Genomic DNA, 23196 nt, shown 5'->3' with positions numbered 1-23196 from the left:
GGTGGGGACAAAACCTCCAAAACACACAACTTTTATATACTGATATGCAAGATAATCTTTTGCATTTGAAACTTTTGCAGAAGTGCATAACTGCTTAGAAGCATACAAAGCAACATTAGATTAGAACTGCAAATTTCTTATTTTCTAGGCCTGGACCAATTTTATTTTAACTTTCAAGTAAACATGAGTTGAGTTTTCATGTACTTTCTTCCATAAAATATTAACACTGTACAGTCTTCCATAGCTTGTGAATCTGATGTTCCATGTATTTGACTTAAATGTTTTTACAATTATTTAAATTTATTTTATATATTTTTTTCTCTCCAGGAGACTGAATTTATTTTATTTCAGTTTTCATTTAAAGGAGTCTATAGTAAAAGAAAGCTCATTTGCTGGTATGAATTTGATATGTAATTGGCTAATCAGTGATATAAAAAAGTGGTACATGACATAATGCATGGCACAGAACAACCTGCAAGACATAGAAAATAATACAATATGATTTTACAATCTTGACATTTGATGGAAGAATTTCATAATGTAAATAATTGCCTGTGTTACTTTTTATCATACATATTTGAATACCAGTGTACACATTGTCTTTTAAGATTCAGACTCAAAAACACTATGTTTTAAAAATTGAAGTTTTATTATTGTTTAAGTATATTGTTTTCAACCTCTTTTATAAAGCACTGGAATACAGACATTCTCTCAACCCCCCCCCCCCCCCAATTTAAAGAATTTGAGTTTTCACCTAGCAACTAGAACTACCCACATCTGTTTGACTGTTGAAGTTATTTATAAGAAATGAACAGAAGAATCAAGGAAGAGTCTTTTAAATGAAAAAAATGACCATCCATTTAATGCACAGCTTTTGTGTTTTCCTCATATTTGAGCAGACTCAAGCCCCCATCATTTCACTTTCTTTCAACTCAATTATTTAAAAAGAAAACAGGAGCAGCATGTATTTATTACAAATAATCGAAAGGATGACCCAAAAAAGCCCACCTCATAACCATTCAAAGAGAGCAATTTTTGTTTCCAAAGTCCATATAAGAGGTTCAATTTTCAAACAATGAAAACATTGCAGCAATCCACTTAGTTTTAACTTAGGAGAGGCAACCTTTATCTGCTACAAATCTAATACTTAAATAACATAATTTCAATCTTGAATGTATAGTTGAATTTACTAAAAATAATACACTGCACTTGAAGCTGATTCACGTCTGCTTTTGAACACAAATAAATTAGAAAATGGATGGCAAAATGGTTTTAAATTGGTCTTTCATTTAGATATAGTTTTAATAGAAAGCTTGGAAGCACTAGAGTTGAGACATATATTTATTAATAATTAGCATAAGACTATATTAGAGAAATAGTTATGGCATGCACAAAAAGTTGATGTTGATCCCAAGTGCAAACATGAAATATTTCCCAAGTAATTTTTTTCAATTATTCATTTTTCCACAGATCATTCTTATTAAATCCAAGCTAGCAGATATAGTAACTGGACTGCCAATTTCAAAAATCCACCTAACATTTGAGATTCTTCAGAAAGAAATGAATACTTTGGACCTTAGCATGAGAATATTTAACCATTTTTACATTCTTTGATTTCAGATACATCTTTTTTTTAAAAAAGATTTTTTTTAATCATATGGAAATTTGTTATATAAAGCTAAGGACAGTAGTTATTAAAGCAGCACAAGACATATCCCACGAAAATCAGTTGTACATCCTATCCTCTCAGTGTTTTAACAGAATATTGCATTATTCTCATCCATAGCTGGCTTTTTTATCAAAGAAAAAAGTATTTATAGAAATCTAAGAAAACTGATGCTCTTGGACTGACTTAATAAAAAAAAAAACCTTGTATTTGCAATATTACAAACTGAGTAAAGCAGCAATTATTTTATGGTTAATAAGCAAAGCTTTTCTATGTATCAGAGAAGGTAAATGATACATAGTTTAACCTAGCAACAGATACATCTCTTGATATACCAGATCATAATCCTCCTTTGCAATGGAGCTATCTAAGACTTCTTATATATTATACTGCTGGAACAAAATAGTCACAGATTCTTTAGGAATTCAGTTCTCCCAATGTTAGGACATAGCATTACTGGCTTTCACTTCCATCTTGTGTGTGCAAGTTCTCTAACAAATGCAATACTCCAAAAATCATTGTAACTGTAGAACAAAAAGGTTAGTCCCTTCCACCAAGTAACCCAAGTGGAATCATCTTTTCACCCTTTAAAAATGAAACCTATCCCTACCCTCACAAGTTGGTGTGGAAAGTAGATCAGTAGAGACTCCACGTATGAACTGAGGAGCCATTTCTACCAAGCTGCTTTCCACATACACAAATTCAGTCCATTTTTTCCTTTTGGACTAGCCTAGGTGCATCTACAAAATCTTTGCCATTGTAAAGGATGATAGCAAGAGTTCCAAAACTTGCACTTCCCCAGAACATCACGTAGGCCAGTGTCTCTGTCCATGTGTCCCCTGCAAAATGTAATAAATTATTTTCAATTACAAGCCATAAAATTAATGATCATGACAATTGCCATCCCTTATAAAAATAACTCTTTTCTACATGATAAGGACAATCATTGTGTTGGGAGAATATTCTAACTTGTAAAAGCTATTTTCCCCATTTGTGAATTTGAAAGAAGATGATATCTTTCAGCCCTGGGAAGATATCAACTTCTGAAATCTTGCCAAAAAACTTTAGGGAATACAGGTGGTTCTCAATTTATGACTGTAATGGAGCATGAATATCATGGTCATAAGTAATAAAACATTTGTAAATGGATCAGTAACATGACCAACCCAATTTACAATCTTTTTTACAGCAGTCATTAAACAAACCAATCCTTATAGCTGTAGTTTTACTGAAAATTGGACGTAAATGCTGATTTTTGGCAACACCATCATAAAACACAGTCATGTGACTATGGGATGCTGCAAATGGCTGCAAATGCAGTCAAATGCCTAAAGTTTGGTCGTATGACCACAGGGACGGGGACATTGTGAAGTCTGAACCTTGAATCCAGATTGTACCATGTTTCCCTGAAAATAAGCCCTAGCCTGATCTTTTGTGATGGGCCCAATATAAGCCCTACCCCAAAAATAAGCCTGGGGAATGGGCATGGTCAGCACAAGAGACAGTGAGTGTGTGGGGGCCAACTGTGTCTGGCAGCAGCAGCCCACTGGCCCCTAGGCACAACTCAGAGAAGCTCGAGCACGGAGGCAGAGAGGAGGTGAGACAGGCAGTCCAGATGTATGTGGCTGCCTGGCTCACAGAAGGCTTGCATGGTGGTACAGGCAGCAGGCAGAGGCAGAGGCACAGGGGAGGGGAGGGGGGGGAAGACAGGAAATCCCGATGCCCTGTATGGGCATCTGCCCTGCATGGCCAAGGGCAAGCTGAATTGGTGGGATGGAGTGGGTGGCGCATTGGGATCGCCTCCCTCCCTCCCTCCCATGCCTCTTGCTCTGCCTGGCTCTGCCACGTACTTTTGGCCCAGAGGGAGACAAAGCTTCATCTGCTTACAAATGGGGCACTTTGAAACGGAGCTAATTACAGATGGTCGCTGTGGGTGGGGTGCCACAAAATAAAACACCCCTGAAAATAAGAACTATTGGGGGTCTTTTGTTCCCCAATAAACATAGGACCCAGTCTTAATTTCATGGAGAAATGGTAAGTACCCAGGGAAATCTTCTTGTAACTGGTTGCTAACTGATAAAAGACTTAAGTCAAACTACCTGCAATATAACGTGAAGTACAGAAAGGCTGAATGATTACTTACCTGCCATAAGCAAACAGATAATGCACATTGAGAAAGCAACTACCATAATAATAGGTAACTGGAGAAAGAAAGAAAAGCACATAGTTAGGAGGGAATGCAAATGCATAACAATTTGAAGTCCAGTTGTTTATGATGTACATATATCATCCCTTAATGTCCAGAAGAACATATATTTTAGAATACAGGTAGTCCTCGACTTATGACCACAATTGAGCCCAGAATTTATGTTCCTAAGTGAGAAATTTGTTAAGTGAGTTTTGCCCCATTTTACAACTTTTCTTGCCACATTTGTAAAATGAATCAATGCAGTTGTTAAATTAGTAACACGGTTCTTAAGTGAATTGGGCTTTCCCATTGGCTTTACTTATCAGAAGATGCAAAATATGATCACATGATCCCAGGAAACTGGAACCGTTATAAATATGAACCAGCTGCCAAGCATCCAAATTTTGATCATGTGACCATGGAGATGCTGCAACAGTCATAAGTATGAAAAATTGTCATAAGCCACTTTTTTCAGTGCCGATGTAACTTCAAATGGTCAATAAATGAACTGTTGAAACTTGAAATCTGCCTGTATGTAGTATGTCATCATGAAAAGGTAAGCACAACATTGATGTTGTGCACTGCAAAAGAAAATATCTGTTCATTGCATATTTCTCATAGATAACATATAAATATTGTCAATAATGTTAAATTACATGTTTAATCTAGTTCTAAAAGAACCAGATTCTCTCTAAACTAAACAAAAAAGTGGAGATGGTCAACAAATAAGAAGCTTGCCCTGTAACTCCATCCTTATGTCCTCTTGTCATTTCCATCCTATAACACAGGGACTGGCAACCTGAATGTTGCAAAAAATTTACCAGTACCATTTATTTTTAAAAAAAAGTAGAATAGCAAAACAGACTCTTTAAGATTTATTCTCTTTCTCTCTCAAAAAAAGGTACAAACTTTTATCCACAATCACTTCTCAACTTCTTTAGACTTTTTTTTTTTTTAAAAGAGGCCTTGACTATAAAAAGTTTGTTAGCCTCGCTATACTCCGTTTATTTTATTTCTGCTTTTTCTATTAAGCTTATTAAAAACACAAATTAAAAGACTGCTGAATTACTATTGCCCACAATCCTAAGTGCAGCTTTTTGACATGTGAATTTTCTCTCAAATTACTAAACAAGAAATTTACATTTCTTTTTTTAATCTCATAAATTTGCTGGATGGAAAAAATCTGAGAGGAAAAAGAGCTGCATTCAGTGCATTAATCCCTTTTTTAACATTTAAAATCATTTCTAAAATTCTAATTGCTATCCTTTGCCATTAGCAAACTATACAACACATTTAAATACAAAGTACAAAGCTATGATAATCAAGTCATATACCAAGATATATATATACTACGGTTTTAAACTTTCTTTCAAATATTGCCTTGCTCGGAATTCACGAGCTATGGTTGGGGGTTGATAGAGTAGAAATATCTTGTAAAGCAGATGACATGTTAGTAGATAGGAAGCCAAGATATGGCAGCCTAAACCAGGCTATTGCAAGACTTAAACTTCATCTCCAAAACGGTTTGAATTTCTACATAATTCTCAACCCTTAGGAAAAAGAATGAGACTTTTCAGATCTTTGGGATTCTCTTTCACAATGAATATTTAAATCCTATGACCTATCAAACAACCTTTGGAAGTGCTGAAAGATTTGTAATCCCAAAATGTCATTAGTCTAACCAAATTCAAAAATGCTTTTAAAAAAATAAACAAATTTATAAACATTTATAAAGTTCTTACAGCCAAAAACTTCCAGTCTTTCTGTACGTGAAAAGGACTGAGAGAATCTACTTCATCCACTGAATAATTTCCAAGAAAGAGATCTATAGCATCCTGAAAAATAATCCAGAATATAAATTAAATGCCATGTTACCTTAACCATTTCCTGCCTACCCTCAAGTACTTTATGGTCTTCAAAACGCAGCCCAATTTGCAACAATTTAACAAAGCAGCAGCAGCTCTTTGAAGGATTTACAGTAGGTGATTTAGAAATATGGAATATAAATAAATAAATATTACATATCCCTGAGCAGAGTGATGACATTCTTTTAAATTCAACGCAAGGCAACATAAAGCTAAATAAATGCAGCAAGTGACAGTGTCAAACTTTACCTGTCTAAATCCATCAGAAAAGTTGTTTTTATAGTAACGAATTAGTGAGTTCCAACCATCCATTAATAGGCCCCATTGTGTTCTCTTTCCAGTTCTGAATTTTTGAAAATAGGATTTCACCATTAATACAGAAGATCTTTCAAGAAGTCAGAAATTTAGTACTAAGTACTTATATATTAAAAACTGAACTGTATTGAAATTCCGTGCATCAACTTAGTTTTGAAAATATACAAGTGAGATGTGCACATTACAGGTAGCCCTTGACTTGCAACCATTCATTTAGTAATCTTCTGAGTAGCACTGAAAAAAGTGTGTTATGATCATTTTTCACACTGACGACCATTGCAGCATCCCCATAGTCACATGATCATAATTTGAATCCTTGGCAATTGACATGTATTTATAATGGTTGCAATGTCCCGGGATCATGTGATCACCTTTTGACACGCAAAGTAAATGGGAAAGCCAAATTCATTTAACAACTATGTTAATAACAATTGCAATGATTCATTTAAAAATTGTGGCAAGAGATCATAAAATGGGGCAAAACACACTTAACAACTGTCTTGATTAGCAATTGAAATTTTGGACTCAATTGTGGTTGCAAGTTAAGAACTACTTGCATTAATTTTATTTATACTGCTCTTGCAATAGGGGATACCTTCATGATTAAAAGGGAAGAGTCTTATTTAAGCTATTATAATTATATCTGTTTTTGAAGTGAGAGAATTTTTCTTTTTGCTTTCAATCAAAAGAGAAACCAACACATTTCCTGACAAAGCCCTTGGAAATTTTAATAGGCCCTTTGAGAATATAATGGGACAGCTAGGCATGGCCAGCTCGCCATTGCCAAATTGCCTCTGCCAATTTACCAAGTCATTACAGGACAGCTCAACATAGCCAATTCGCCACGGGGACAACTCGCTGCGGGCAGCTGGAAGAAAAGCCAGGCAGGCAAGCGAGCAGATGGGCAGAATGCAGAGCTGTGGCGATGGCTAGGGGCTTCCCACCAGAGGGAGAGTTGGGTGGATGGGTGAGATGAGCAGAGTGGCACGAGCGGCTTCCCATTTTCACAGCACTTGCTGTCACTGCTGCTGCTACATTAAACTGTGGACTGTTCGGATTTTGGGCCATTTAGCAGTGGCAGTGGTATTCAGGCCATTCAGGGATAACAGTGGGCAGGGTGGGCAGTGGGGAGATAGCGGAGGCCAAGCGTGTCCCATTTGTACACATCCTGCAGCCATCTCCATGGGCTGCTTAGTGACAGTGGTGTTTAGGCCATTCAGGGATGGCAGCAGGTGAGGTCGATGGCAGGGAGATGGCAACAGTCCCTTTTTCACAACCCCCACCCCTGCTGCACAGAGTTTGTCTGTGTTTGATATTTGGGCCATTTGGTGTTTAGGCTGTTCAAAGGCAGCAGTTGTATGTGTGTGTGAAAAGGGAAGCGCTTGGCCTCTGCTGCCTTCCTGCTGCTTGTTCTGACCAAACATCACCACTGCCACATGCCTTAATTTCGAATGGCCTGGATCTTGGTGTGGCGGCAGCGACCATGTGCGTATGTGAAAACGGGAAGCCCGACTGCCACCACTGCTCTCTACTCACTCATTCACCCACCTACACAGCTCCCCTTCAGATGGGAAATCCCTGGCCAGTGCCACTATTCTGCACTCTGCCCACCTGCTCACTCACCTCCCCAACTGCCCACATGCCCAGCTCTTCCTCCAGCTACCCAAGGCGAGTTTTCCCTGCAGCAAATTGGCTGTTATCATGCAAGGATTTGATGGAGGTAAATTGGCAGAAGCTTGGTGGTGGCGAACTAGTCATTGCAAGCTGACATCGCCAAGTTCTCCTAGATCCTTTTGAGAAAACTGTCTTCCTCTTCTTCAAATTTATATCAAAGCCTAGATTGCTGGTGCTTATTTCATAATAGCCCATTCTTGTTTATGCAAAACGTATCCAGAAATGTTTATTATGTTGGAATCCCTACAGTGATTTAATTTAGTTATGAATTTAATTATTTAGTAGCTCCTATATAAACAATTATCTTCTTGAGATGATAAATATTATATTTCCATTGATGGTTTAAACAAGAATAACTAAGAGTAGAAGTAAGAATCTTGAAAAAGTTTTTAGCCATTCAAATGTTAACCCAATGGAAGATGTATCTTTAGATTAAGTGGCAATAAGACCAATTTTACTAGGATTCTTTTTTTCCCTGGATCTTTTGTGTGTTTTTATTAGTAATCATTAGTTGCCATAAGCTGCTTTAAGACACCTATTAGGCTGGTTAGACAAAGTATGCCCATTCTAATTCAAGTTTTTCCATTGTTGCAGCTATTAACTATTACACTATTATACTATGATAACTGAGTTTAATAAATCAGTAAATCTAAATATTCTTTCTGAAATTTTATCAATATATTTGTGGTAAAGAAAGGCTGGCTCAAACTTGCCTGGTATAGTCTGTCTTTAAGGCACCCGTTCCAGCATATTGTTTGGCACAAGCATTTGCGTTATCAGCCCATGCTACGAACAGAGAATAGTGTTTTGTCAAAAAGAGATGGCAAGTAAGTAGAATATAGGATAAGGTTTTACTTATCAAATATAGAAACCCACCATTTTTATAAATTTTCTCAAATTCTGCTTGTTCTTCAAGTCTCTGGGTAGCATGCAAAACACCTAATCTCTACAAGGACAAAAGAAACCATTATTAATTAAAATTCTGTGAAGAGTTTAAAAGCATGGAAATTAGAACTAATTAATGTTACAAAAAACACCAATTTTCATGTTCTAATATATCATTTTCAGGAAAAGTATATCTTATATACCAAATGGCTATTAGAGTTACTATGTTTTTTAATTCTTAAAATATAAGCAAGAAGTCTTTATACTGAAGGCAATTTTAACCTGCAGCTGTAATTGTAGAGAACGGTGTGCTAAAAGGCTCTGAACCACATTTGTCCTGTCCAGGCAATCCATACAGTTGCTGCGGAATATTCCTTCTTGTTGCATATCCACCTTCCCTTCTGCATCAACTAGAAAATAACTGAATAACAAAACAATCTGCTTATTATTTTGTGCAAGAATTCACAAAATAACACTTATTTTGGCTAATGTATCCACAGAACCAAAACAAAGAAATTATAGTCACTGCCTTAATAAAAAATATCAGTTGATTTCATTTTTGTCTGCCAAATAAATCTCCACTGTATCTTACTAACAGCAATAATGACACTATAGGGCATTGCACACCAGAACAACTAGACATAAGGAGGTTTTTTTTCCTGAATGCCATCACTCTGCTAAACAACTAACTCCCACAACACTGTTAAATTATTTAGTAAGACTGTATTACTATTCTTCTTCTCATCCTTCCTATTACTTATCTCTTCCCACTTATTATAACCATGTTGCTTGTATCTTTACAATTTATATTGTTTTATTTGTTTTCCTAGTATGTTTCGATTGCTTATTAGTAATCTATGACTATCACTAGGTGTAGTATCTTATGGCTCTTGATGAATGTATTTTATTTTTTCTTATGTACACTGACAGCATATGCATCAAATTCCTTGTGTCCAATCACACTTGGACAATGAAGAATCTTATTCTATTCTATTCTATTCTATTCTATTCTATTCTATTCTATTCTATTCTATTCTATTCTATTCTATTCTATTCTATTCTATTCTAAATTAGATCTAACTATATATGTAAATACAATGAACATAGTTTAAATCAGGGGTCTTCAAACTTGACAGCTTTAAGACTTGTGGATTTCAACTCCAGTCATGTTAGCTCAGGAATTCTGGGAGTTGACGTCCACAAATCTTAAACTTGCCAAGTTTGAAGACCTTTGGTTTAAATATACAACTCTGTCTTTCTCAAGAGCTTCCTTGGTTAAATATATACTATATCAGATTAGAAAAATGGCCTAATGGTTATTTCCAATTGCTTATAGGTTTGCAAATAGGTAATCCTTGACTTAGAACAGTTTATTTAGTGACTAATGACCATTTTACATACAATCATTGCTGTATTCCCCATGATCATGTGATCAAAATATAGACAACTGACAAAAATAATAAAATATAAAAATAAAATAAAGGCAACTGACTCATATTTATGACTGTTGCAGTGCCCCAGAGTTTTGTGATCATCTTTTGTGATCTTCTAACAAGTAAAGTCAATGGGAACACAAGGTTCACTTAACAATTGTGTTACTATCTTAACAACTGCAGTGATTCACTTATTAACTGTGGCAAAAAAACTTGTAAAATGGGGTAAAATTCACTTAATAAATATCTCATTTAGCAATAGAATTTTTGTGCTCAATTGTAGGTCAAGGCCTGCTTATTTACAAATCTATAAGCAATTGGAAATAAGCATTAAGCCATTTTTTAATGGAAGACTATTTATATTTTCTAGATTAAAATGAAATTAGCTAACTTCCTAACAATTATTTTTTGCAAATTCAAATATATCCAGATTTATCTATACATTTGACATAAACAATACATTATATGACAAAAGTGTAGACAAATCTTTACATTCTTAAGATTACAAAAGATAATGAGATCCTTTGGATCACAATCCTATACAAATTCAAATGGATATGCTTTCTTGTCAATAATAACCCAGGGTTTTCTATTACAGCCTATATAAATGTATCCTCAGATCATAATATTTAAACATTATGAAAAGAGTGAGGGGTTGTTGGTTTTTTTTGGCAGAAAACAGGCACATCAGGCACTTGCTATTATTAGACAGCTTCAGCTATTCACAATATGTTTGCTTACTGTATTTCAGATGCATATATTACCCATATTCATCTTGAGGTGCAGCAAGTTGATCCAGTAAAATTTGGAGTCTATCCCATCTCATATGACTGCATTCTTTATGAAAATCAAAGGCTATATACCTGGATAAAGAAAAAACACGTGAATAAAACAAGCATTGGCTAGTATTTAAATTAAAGAATCATATAGACATTAAAAAAAATAAATTTTCTGGGCAATTTCTAATAAGTAGTGGTAAGATTTTCCTTCAAAATACAACACCTATATAACTATTTTTAAACTTTTATTTTATTTTAGACACAGTGAAAATTTATACTGGATAGCAAGGTTATACAGGTAAGGTTAAGGAATGTTCTTCAAGAAACATTAATGATATTAAGCACTGAATTTTTAAAAATAACTTTCACATATAACATTTTGTATTCTTTACTCTTCATGAATGGGCTACAGTTTTGTTTTTTATTTTGGACAAAAACAAAAACTTCTAAAGATTACATTACTGAAAATGATAGGATACTAGGCTTATAGGGGCGCAATGGCTCAGTGGCTAAGATGCTGAGCTTGTCAATCAGAAAGGTCTGTAGTTCAAATCCCTAGCACATGTAACAGAGTGAGCTCTTGTTACTTGTCCCAGCTTCTGCCAACCTAGCAGTTTAAAAGCATGTAAAAAAAATGCAAGTAGAAAAATAGGGACCACTTTGGTGGGAAGGTAACAGCGTTCCATGCACCTTTGGCACTTAGTCATGCCAGCCACATGACCACAGAGACGTCTTCGGACAGCGCTGGCTCTTCAGCTTTGTAACGGAGATGAGCACCACCCCCTAGAGCCAGAAACGACTGGCACGTATGTGCAAGGAGAACCTTTACTTTTACCTTAGGCTTACTGATAGTGCAGTCAGAATTTCTAATTGTAAGCTTTCCCTTATCTTGGAAGTTCCTATAGGAATTCCTGTCTCCACCCCTGAATGAAACATTAGCTGCCATCATCTTAGATTTAAGATGCCTATATCTTACATCTTCCTATCCCATCTTGGGGGATTTTACTGCTTCCCCATGGGGGTTATAAAGCTTTTAGGGAGATAGATTTTTAACATGGATGTTACCAGTACAATCACCAAATGGTTTCCATAATGGTCATTAGCATTAGATCTTCCCATGCTATATGCAATATATTGAGCAGCAAGGAATTTTCAGTCTTGGGCAAATACTGCTCATGTGATGTTTATAGAATCTTTAAGTCTTCCATGAATATTTTCTGCCATGTATTTCAAGGGTGCTGTTAGTCATTTGTCATCAGGAGGGGGAGTCTATCTCATTTCCACCTTGAAGATCTGTTTTCTATGCCGATAATATGATGTACAAGTTGGAGTCTTCTGTATGTAGTTTGCCTAATAAACTTTGTGAAGCATTTCTTCATTAATAATGTAGTCAAAATAGCATATATCTTTAGGATTCATGAAAGGAATCTTTGTTGGACGATGTCAAATCTGTTAATACTTGTTGTGGTTATCTGGCAGCAGGTGCGGATGGCTGAGAGTGAGGATTTAGATGAGGGGCCAGGACCATTAGGGAGTAGACTGCTGCCTTCAGAGATTGTGGGGGCTGGCAGCAGCACGATGAGGCCTGCGCGCAGGATTGCTCACAGGAGAGAGTAGCTGCAACAGCATGGGCAACTCGGGAGTAAGGCTGCAAGGTACTGGCCCCTCCTTCAAGAAGATAAAAGCCAGCCACGAACGTTCTTTGCAGGAAGCAAAGATGTTTTGAAACTCAGCCTTGTGGACATTACAGTATCCTAAGTTGGACTCTTGTGAAATATCTTTTATCTGTGATTCTTGGCAGTCTCCTACAGTTTTGACAAGGTTTGTGCTTATCAAAGTTAGTTAGTTTGCAGCAGCCTTTTAACCAGGGATTGTAAGACTCATTAAAAGGTTTCTGTTCCCTTTGATTATTGTTTGTCTTATTAGAAAAGGGTTTGGGTCAGAACATTACTAATACCTTCTTGCTTGCCTAAATGATTGTCAGAATCAGTATAGAAGTGCGTAAATGGAGTTTAAGTTTAATGACATAGATGATGAGGACCAGATTTTATTCATCTTCTGAAAAATAACTTGTTTTTTCAACGTGATACTTGATATCCATCTCTGGATCTCTCCATTTTGGAGATTACACTAACCCAACTATTTCTACTTCTTCGCTGTAATTTGAGTTTGATCCCCTCTATCTATGCCATGGAACTAACATACATGATCTTTGATTTCTTGGCACTTATCCTGAGGCCAATCTTGGTTGCTTCTTCATTTAAGGCAATTATCACTTGACGTATTGTCTTGTCTTCCTCAAGCAGGACAATATCATTTGCAAAGTCCAGGTCACCAAGACAGTTTTAGTCAGAATAATGAATGCTTTTCCTGATCTGTGATGTTTGTCACATAATATAGTCAAGGGCCACAAGGAAGAGGAGCAGTGATATAATACAGCCTTGTCTAATTCCAGTAGTAATTTCAATGTCTGCCCCTCTTTATATTCTTTTATCATGGAGAGACAATCTCCACTTCCAAATAATATAAATAAAATTGATTTCATTGAAAGGACAACCATCCGGTGATTGCCAGGTAATCTTATGGATTTGTGAATGTTGGAAGTATGTGTTTCTAATAGAGAGTCCATGACAAGGATGTCAGTCACTCTCCGTTATTACTGAGCTGAATTGAAGATTTGTGTGCTTCAATCACCTTCCCTAAGCTGTGTTAATCACCTCCAAATCGAGCATCCTAATCAGGATCCTTAACTCATAATTTGAAATGCTGTTAAAAATATCTTGTAGTTGTCTTTAAAGTTTGTCCTTCATCATATTGTTTAAGTTATCTGTTGGTGCATAAGTTTGTATAACATTTGCTTTGACATGTCCAAATGTCAAATAATTAAAGCTCACAAAACGAGGTGTAATTATTCTATCACTGACCAGTTTCCAGCCAATGAGATTTTATTTCTTTACTTTCTTTTCTTGTCCATAATGTTCTGCCACTATGGTTAGAGAACACTGATTTACTCTACATTGCTTTCTACTACTTTCTCACCTGAGACCTGTCTGTAACTTTTTGGTTAGGTAGGCATACTTCCCCCCAAAAAAGGAAGAAGCAACAGCTCCCTTTCACATTTATTTTCTAAAAACATTTTCAGGGGATACAACATGATTAGAAAAAAAATGTATGTGTTTAATGGGAGGAATAAACAGGAAACTATAGCACAAAGCGAAAATCTTAAATTTTATTTTTAGTATGCTTCTCTAAGGGAAGAAGCCTTGTAGGCAATAATGAAGTCTGAAGGGACATGGACACACATTAGCATTATGTTCAGAAAAAAAAAGTTTTTGCTTATGTGCCATAGTATGAAGGAAAATCTTTGCTCTCCAAAGCAAACTATACCGTAACCCCTTATGTTGTTTGCAAAATTAAATAAAGTTTAAAAGAAATCTGTGCTGCTCTAAAATACATGTCATCCACATATCTCTGACTATACAGATACTTTACTAAATGCTCTAAATCAACAAGTATATTGAAAGTGATGCAAGCACATTCCATTAATACATACTTGATCATTCCATTTCCTAAACCAGTTACCATTTTTGAAAAAGTTTGTTCCAGAGGCTTTTCTGAGCCTTTCTGGTTAACCTGTAAAGGAAGCACAAAACAGTTACATACAGCATCAGCAACAACATGAATTCTTGGATGTAGAATTAAAATCCTACCAGATTAACAATCATTTGTTTTCCATAGCTAATAATCTGTGAATCAAAGTGTCTTTGGAAGCCATCCATCTAAAAGAGAGTACAATACATATATTGAACAGCTGTTATAAGAATTCTTTTGAACAGAAATACAAACTGATACAAGAAAATAACAGAAATATTACAATGAACACAATATATATTGAATTGCATTTGAATTAAATTGTACATTTTTTACACAAATGTAAGATATGGTAGCATTTCTCCGTGGACAAGTATATTCATGGCAGTTAGGTTATGAAATAAATCTTCAACTAAACTTTTGTTCTTTTAATTCCTCCACAAATTTGTCTCTGATGTGACAGATTTATCTGCCACAAGTCTTGGGGATGGAGATGGGGATGGGGGCAATGAGAAAAATCTCTAGTTCTAACATCAATTTAAAACTTTTACTGCAGAGAGCAAGTTTTGGGGGTATTTTATTGATTTAAAATCACTCTGCTAATATGTTTAATATTATAACTCATTGAATTTCAGCTTGTAAGAGTGGCACGTACAACATAATTGGAAGATGTCCTTTTGGAAAAGATTGGGGGAAAAAACCCTTCCAAGTTTGTGGAAAATACTATTGGAAACAGAAGATATTTACAGCCAAAAAACATGTAATAGCAATAGTTTCACAAATGAAACTTCAGCCACCCAATGTAAATAGCTTTATAAGTAACTGGGCTACTATTTTGGGGCCTCACAAAATGAACATCGCTTTAAAGAGACAGATAATGATGACATATTAAAAATATTTAGTATCACTGAATTCCCTAATTTCAAGGATAAGGATGTATGTATGTATGTATATATGTATATGTGTGTGCGTGCGTATATGTGTGTGTGCGTGTGTGTGTGTGTTAAGTTTTCACAGGTATTTATATGTATAGTATTCAGCTTTGTTCAGGTATTTTCCCACGTCATTATAGTTGTGCTTTTAAAGTTGTACCAACATTTCGGCAGAATCTCATCTGCCATCATCTGGCTTCGGTATTGTGTTCGTCGTTCAAACACTATACAGAAGCCTGATGATGGCAGATGAGATTCTGCCGTAATGTTGCTACAACTTTAAAAGCACAACTATGACAGCATGGGAAAATACCCGAACAAAGCTGAATACCACACACACACACACACGCTTGCATTTTGTTTTTTTTTTCTTTAGATTGTCTTAAGTTAATTACAAATTAACAGCTGTGGACCTTTAATGAATTGGGAGGTTCTTTTTCCTCTGCAAGTCTTTTTATTGTCGTTTTGGATTTGTAAAGTGCATTTTGTGAGGGAAAGAAACTTTTTGATAAAGACAGTACATGATTGGATGAGAAGAATTTTTTCTGGTATAAATATTACTTTCTAAAATTTAGTAATTTAAATTTTGTATTTTATATTAAGAAAAAAACATACATGTACACATATACATACATAATGAGTCAGCAATCTCATGAAACTTCAACATCTTTTCAGCAATTAATATTTATTTAATTTTGGAGATCTGCAAACATCATCTTCAAGAAAGACTAGCATGCCATGCTGTTGCAGGTCTGACACTGCAAACTCCTGGTGTGCAGGATATTTTTCAAAGTTTTCTCATATTGACATAGTGAGCCATATAAAGATTGGGAACTGCAGCCTGAAGTTAAATATTGCTTAAGCAACTAAAGGCAATTTGCATAGGTATAGGAATACTGTATATTACACCTCTTCTACAGACAGGAAAAAGGATAGAAAATACACACATGGTTTACTGTTTTGCTGATCTGTGGCTTTGGCTTATATTTGAGATTTGGTCTCTGTGACCAGAAAAAGGGAATTGATCCTCGTGTCTGGAAAACAAAGGTAATAAGTGAAACTTACAACAAAAACAGAACTTCCAAGTCAATTTATTGTAAGATAAAATGTAGACAGACTAGACAAGCATCACAGCATAATACAAATTACCTGGACAAAAGAAGCTTTGTTTCCATTATAATGTACAATTTGTTCCGTTTCTACGAAGTTAGCTGCATGTCCTTCAGAATCAATACCTATGAAACATGAAGCATTTAAAATATAGAACAACCCTTGTTACTTTCAAATCTAATTGAAAGCCATTTTTGTGACAGCTTTCATACAGTAAAACTGATCCAACAAAACCAAAGTGTATGATAGGACTCTTTAAAATGGTAGGTTACTGGTTAACAGACTTGGAAGGGCCTTTGTAGGTTATCTAGGCCAACCCCCCCCCCACCCCAATCAAGCAGAAGACCCTACACCGGTGATGGCAAACTTTTTGAAATCAAATGCCCAAAATGCAACCCAAAACCCACTTATTTATCATAAAGTGCCAACACAGCAACTTAACCTGAATTTAGGTTTTACTACCTAAAATAATGATAAATAAGCTAAATGCACTTTTATGCCCCTTCATTTTTTTTCTGCTTTTGAAATATTACATTTAGCAACAAAAAGAAAAATGTTTGTAATATAATTTCTTGGTTTTTCTCTTCATTTTCTTATCCCAATTTTCTCTCTATATTTTTATTTCTTGTTAAAATAGTTTTATTATTGAAAGAGACATCGCCTTCCTCATAACTAAATACCCATTAATTATTTATCTAAAAGAAAACTGTATCACCATAAAATGTCCTGTCCGGGACAGAAGGGACAGTCTGAGCCTAGATACTTTTGGTTCCAAGCTAAAAAATCCAATTAGCTTTGGACAGGAAATTCAAAACAAGAAAGGGGGAAGGGCAAAGCTATTTGTACATGGCCTGTATCTTGCAGAAAAAGACAAGGTTAGGGATGCTTTGAATGCATTGTATACAAGATAGCCTTTTTTGTTCTGCTTCTTTGTCTCATGAGCGGTTTCAATAAAGAAATATGCTTATTCCACAAACACACCCAGTATCTTTCTCCCACAGATTCAGCCAAATACTATGATTGCCTAAGGTTGAAAAGTACAATATGGGTAGTTACTAATTTATACTCTTCACTTCTCTGCCCTACACTCTGCTGCCACCGCCACCACCACAGCTACTGCTTGTTTAGTGGGATGGCCTTGGCTATAGTGGGCGGCTTGGTTGGTTTTTTTGTACACGGTGATCCATGAGAGAAAGAAAGACAAAGGAAAGGCCATGAACGGCTGGATATGCTTGGTGTCAGGAGGTGCAGCGAGGTGAGGCAGGGCTGTTTTCTTCATCGCCACAAGAGCCGCCACCAGAGCCATCAACTGACTGAATGACCCAATCAAAGCTGAGCCCAATGTAGGGGAGACAGCGGGTTTAGTTTGGCCAGGAAAATTATCCCACCCCCCATGCTATCAAAGTGGATCCTGAGCACTGCGCTGCTATGTAGAAACGGGAAATGGAGCTGCCAGCATGAGGGAGGAAGGAGCAGCAGGGAGAAGAGAGGGAAAGCAGCTTCCTCACCTTGTACCAGCCACTCTGTTGTCCATTTCGCCATTGCAGCACCACACTACAGAGCTTTTACCACTCACCACCTAGATACCTTCACTTTTCCCAAGCAGGAGCAGCAGGGAGAAGAGAGGGCCACTCTGTTCTTCATTTCACCATTGCAGCACTGCACTGCAGAGCTTACCGCACCCACTATCACGCAGGACCTTGCTTCTCCCAATCATTCTTTGCCTACCTGATTTCCAGTTCTGCTGCGTTTCTCTGTCGCATTTCTCACCATTGTGTGCAGGGAAACAAAAGTTTGTTGGGAATAAAAAAAAGTTTACTCAATCAATTCCAACTTTGCGAGATCTTTGTCTTTCGGAAGAAGTTGGAATTGATTGAGTTAATTTTTTTTTTTTAGTCCCACAAATTTTTGATTCCCTGTAAACGACGATGAGAACCACAATGTAGAAACCTGATAGAGCTGGGCTGGGGCAATGGTGCACATGTCCATAGAGAGAGCTTTGTGTGCCACCTCTGGCACACATACCATAGATTCACAATCATGGCTGTTATAAATGTAAGTCACCTAATAGTTGGGTTGGAAAATATATAAACCAGGATAAACATTTTAATACTGTCTCTTTAAGAGAATGCTAAAACTGTAATTGGGTGTGGTTCCTCAAATGGCCATAAGATGGAGCCAGAAACCTGGGTTGTTTTAGTTCTGTTCTGGTGTTTTTGGAGAGTGTTGCCATTCCTTCATTTTTCCTTATTGGCTGTTATTCTTGGATTTGATGTAAGTCTGTAAATGAATTATTTTTGATACTAGACTTTGTTATTTGGATTATCCCTGGTCTGAAAACTGACTGCTTTAACTGTGAATGACTTGGACTGTTTGTTTGAACTTTGCTTAACCGTTTTACTGGAAGTAAAAACCGACATTTTACTATACAGTGTAGCTGTGTGCTGTTTGTGTGTTATTCTTCACCACCATGCCAAGTGAATACAGTTCCAAATAATTATAATGAACTGAAACTGTATCCTGCTAAGGATCAGGCTGCTTGTCAGGAAGCAAAGGATAAGGAACTGAAATCATTAAAAAAGTTGGAGGTATACGAAAATGTTAAGTTACCATCTGGTAAATATGCCATAGGATGTAAATGGGTTTATAAACTTAAGACTAGTGTAGATGGGACCGTTACCCATAAAGCCAGGTTAGTAGCACAAGGGTTCAATCAGACAGCAAACGACTACAATGAGGTGTTTGCACCTAGTCTGAAGGCTACTACATTAAGGGCAGCATTAGTGTGGGTAGGTAAAGAGAAATAGGTTCTAAATCATTTAGATATAGAAACGGCATATCTGCATGCACTGTTGCAACACACTATATATTTAAAGAAACCTTTAGGTATCAAAAATGATAATACAACTGATTGCTGGAGATTGAAAAAGAGTATTTATGGCTTGAAGCAATCAGGATATGAGTGGAACCAGTGTATAGTTAAAGAATTAACTAAGACAGGTTTTGTAGCTGGCATGGCTGATCCATGTTTGTTTAAAAAGGAAAGTAATGGTATAGTGTCATTGTTGCTATTGTTTACTGATGACATAGCATTAATCACCAAAACTGAACAAGAAGCTACTAAAATAATATCTGTTAGAGAAGAAATTTAAGATAAAACCGTTAGAAGAAATTAAACAATATCTTGGATTAAAGATAGGTAAAACTAGGGGAGGATACAAAATCTCACAGACAGATACAATTAACCAGTTACTAAAAAGTTTTAAAATGGAACTTTGTAAACCAGCTAAAACAGCAATGAGCCAGGATTTAGCTGTAGTGATGTTCAAAGTCCTGTTTTTGATAAGAACATTTATCAGTCCTTGATTGGTAGTTTATCTTATCTCAGTAATTGGTCAAGGCCAGATATAGCAAACTGTGTTAACCAATTAGTGAGATTTAACGCTGAGCCAAATGAAAGGCACTGGAAAGCTGCTAAACGTGTGTTACGATATCTTATGCATTGTATTTGGAGCCTAAAGATGAACTGAGTTTAACTGCATATGTTGATGCAAGTTTTGCTACAGACATAAATAAACGTAAATCTACATCAGGTACTGTAGTATTATTGGGAAAGGTGTTGATTGGATGGAGATCTATTCGACAGAAACATCTAAGTTTGTCAAAAATGGAGGCTGAATTCTCATGTTTGTCTTTATTATGTACAGATTTAGTTTGTTATAAACAACTATTAATTGACATGGGAATTGATGTAACAGATTCTATTGTTTATGAAGATAACCAATCAGCAATACAAATGTTTTCAAATATTGCTCTTAAGACAAGAACAAAACACACAGATTTAAGATATTTAAATGTGAGACAATGTGTGCAAAGTAAGATGATTAAGCTGGTATACTGTACGTCAGAAAATAACATCGCAGATCATTTTACAAAAGCCGAAGGCTCTGTAAAGCATAAGGCTTGCTGTGAGGATTATGGACTTAGAATGTAAGGTTGTATATGTTGTCCTACCCAAAGGGGAGAATGTTAGGAATGTAAATCACCTAATAGTTGGGTTGGAAAATATATAAACCAGGACAGACATTTTAATACTGTCTCTTTAAGAGAATGCTAAAACTGTAATTGGGTGTGGTTCCTCAAATGGCCATAAGATGGAGCCAGAAACCTGGGTTGTTTTAGTTCTGTTCTGGTATTTCTGGAGAGTGTTGCTGTACCTCCATTTTTCCTTATTGACCGTTATTCTTGGATTTGAGGTAAGTCTGTTAATGAACTGTTTTTGATACTGGACTTTGTTATTTGGATTATCCCTGGTCTGAAAACTGACTGCTTTAACTGTGAATGACTTGGACTGCTTGTTTGAACATTGCTTAACTGTTTTACTGGAAGTAAAAACCTACATTTTGCTATACAGTGTAGTTGTGTGCTGTTTGTATGTTATTCTTCACCACTCTCACTATGTCTCCCTGTATGCGCTCATTCTCCTAACGGGGAATTACCTCAACAATGACCCTACACCATTTCTGACAAGTGGCAGTCCAATCTCTTCTTGAAAGTCTCCAGTGATGAAGCTCTCACAACTTCCAAAGGCAAGCTTTTCCATTGGTTGATTGTTCTCACTGTCAGAAAATTTCTCCTTATTTCTAGGTTGAATTTCTCCTTGATCAGTTTCCATCCATTATTCCTTGTCTGGCCTTCAGGTGCGTTAGAAAATAGAACACTAAAATGGAACACTACTATGATGTCTCCCCTGGTTCTTCTTTTCACTAGACTAGCTATGTAACCATTCTTCATATGTTTTAGTCTCCAGTCCCCTAATCATACTGGTTGCTCTTCTCTGCACTTTTTCTAGAGTCTTAACATCTTTTTTATAGTGTGTGACCAAAACTGAATGCATTCTAGGTGTGGTATTACTAAGGCTTTATAGAGTATTGGTACCTCACTTGATCTTGATTGTATCCCTCTGTTAATGCAACTTAGGATTCCATTGGCTTTTTTGGCTGCCATTGCACACTGCTGGCTCATATTTAGCTGGTTGTCCAGTAAGACTGCAGGATCCCTCTCAGTGTTATTAAGCCTGGTTTCACCCAGTCTATTTGTGTAATTTTGGTTTTTCTTGCCTAAGTGTAAGACTTTACTTTTCTCTACATTAAATTTCATTTTGTTAAATAGGGCTCAGTAATCTGTCAAAATCCATCTGGATCTTGAACCTATCTTCTAGAGTGTTAGCTATTCCTGCCAGCTTAGTATCATCTCCAAATTTGTAAGTTCCCTTTCTATTCCCTCATCTAAGTCGTTTATGAAGATATTGAAGAGTACTGGGCCTAAGACGGAACCCTATGGTGCCCTACTGCTTACTTCCTTCCATGTGGACGTAGACCATTTAAGGACTACTTGTTGAATACAGTTTGTCAGCCAGTTACGAATCCATCTGGTGGTGATGCTATCTATCCCATTTTTTTCTAGCTTACCAAGAAGTAGATTGTGGTGTACTTTGTTGAATGCCTTGTTGAAGTCTATTATGAAGTCTATTATGTCCACAGTATTTCGCTGGTCTACTAATTTAGTCACTATGTTGAAGAATGAGATAAGATTCGTTTGGCATGATCTGTTTTTAACAAACCTGTGCTGACTTTACTTGTTTCTAGAGGTTGGCAGATCTGTCCTTTTTTTTTATTTTCCAGTATCTTCCTGGGTATTGATGTTGGGCTGATAGGTCTGTAGTTTCCTGGGTCTACTTTTTTTTTTCCTTTTTTGAAGATGGGAACCACATCAGCTGTTTTCCAATCCTCTGGTAGTTCCCCAGTGCTCTAGGATTTTTGAAAGATGTGGTACAGTGGTTCTGAGATGACATCTGTCAGCTCTTTTAGAACTCAGGGATGTAATTCATCAGGTCCTAGTGATTTGTATTCGTCAAGATCAGACAGGTGTTCTCTTACTTTTTTTTGCTGATTTTAATGGTAATGCTATTATAGGATATAGTTGTTTTATAACTATGATGTTTAAGTAATCACAAAGGGAAATACTTCTCTACCAATTATACATGCAAAATGATAATAAAAATCCAGAGAACTGTAATACTGACTTCTAGGCATGCCACTTCAGAAAGAAACATGAGATAAAAATGAGATAACTGTAGCAGACTCACAGAAGGGGTTTGTTCAAGGAAAAATAAAGATCACTAAATGCCACTTTTGCAATACATCAATGGAATTCTTATCTTTCTTATCCTTCCCTCAGATCCATTTATATAAAGGAAAGATGTTCATTGACATATTTTGATTTCCATCCATCTTTCAAAGAGCTCAGCAATAATGTTAGGCTTCCTGGTTACGAAGAAATCTGAAATTGTAGTTTTTCACATTAAATCTAATCTTCATTTTAAATTAAGCCTGCAATAAGTGTGTGTGTGTGTATTCTTAAAATCAATCTATAACAGTTTGCCACTTACCCTTAACCAATAAAAAATAAATCAACACAAATATTAAAAGCGCTACAAGAATTTTCTAGCAAAATCTCTCTTAGTACTGACAAAGGGTGGCAATTTAAGAGAATAACTCACAAAGTATAATTTTTGCTTATATTCATATAACAATTGCAAAGAAATCTTACCTCTCACATAGTAGCGTACACCAGCTCTGAAACAGCTTCTTCGAGAAATTAGAATCCAGTCGAAATATTTATCATTAATGGAACTAGTATGCATAATAATAACTAGTGTAAAACAGCAATTAAGGAATACAGGTTAACACTTATTG

At 36.1% G+C, this 23196-nt stretch overlaps 1 protein-coding gene across 2 annotated transcripts in view; it reads right to left on the bottom strand.

The window, feature by feature from the left end:
* Positions 1–630: 630 nt before the first annotated feature.
* The window catches only part of SACM1L (SAC1 like phosphatidylinositide phosphatase), a 49948-nt gene continuing 27382 nt past the window's right edge, over positions 631–23196 (bottom strand). For both annotated transcript variants that reach the window (XM_026717832.2, XM_087916753.1), the window contains exons 8-20: positions 23051–23152; positions 16478–16563; positions 16276–16362; positions 14516–14584; positions 14359–14438; positions 10791–10889; positions 8876–9014; positions 8585–8654; positions 8422–8494; positions 5969–6062; positions 5597–5689; positions 3810–3867; positions 631–2505 (exon numbers count right to left, since the gene is read on the bottom strand). In XM_026717832.2, the coding sequence (XP_026573617.1) occupies positions 2369–2505; positions 3810–3867; positions 5597–5689; positions 5969–6062; positions 8422–8494; positions 8585–8654; positions 8876–9014; positions 10791–10889; positions 14359–14438; positions 14516–14584; positions 16276–16362; positions 16478–16563; positions 23051–23152 (1187 nt within the window). In that variant the 3' untranslated portion in view covers positions 631–2368. The remainder of the gene's footprint in view (positions 2506–3809; positions 3868–5596; positions 5690–5968; positions 6063–8421; positions 8495–8584; positions 8655–8875; positions 9015–10790; positions 10890–14358; positions 14439–14515; positions 14585–16275; positions 16363–16477; positions 16564–23050; positions 23153–23196) is intronic.

This window comes from Pseudonaja textilis, chromosome Z (assembly GCF_049901715.1).
Source record: "Pseudonaja textilis isolate UNSWEBS1 chromosome Z, rPseTex1.2, whole genome shotgun sequence".
Lineage (NCBI taxonomy): Eukaryota > Metazoa > Chordata > Lepidosauria > Squamata > Elapidae > Pseudonaja > Pseudonaja textilis.
The sequence above is the reverse complement of the archived record's forward strand: the minus strand, read 5'-3'. Positions and strand labels throughout refer to the sequence as shown.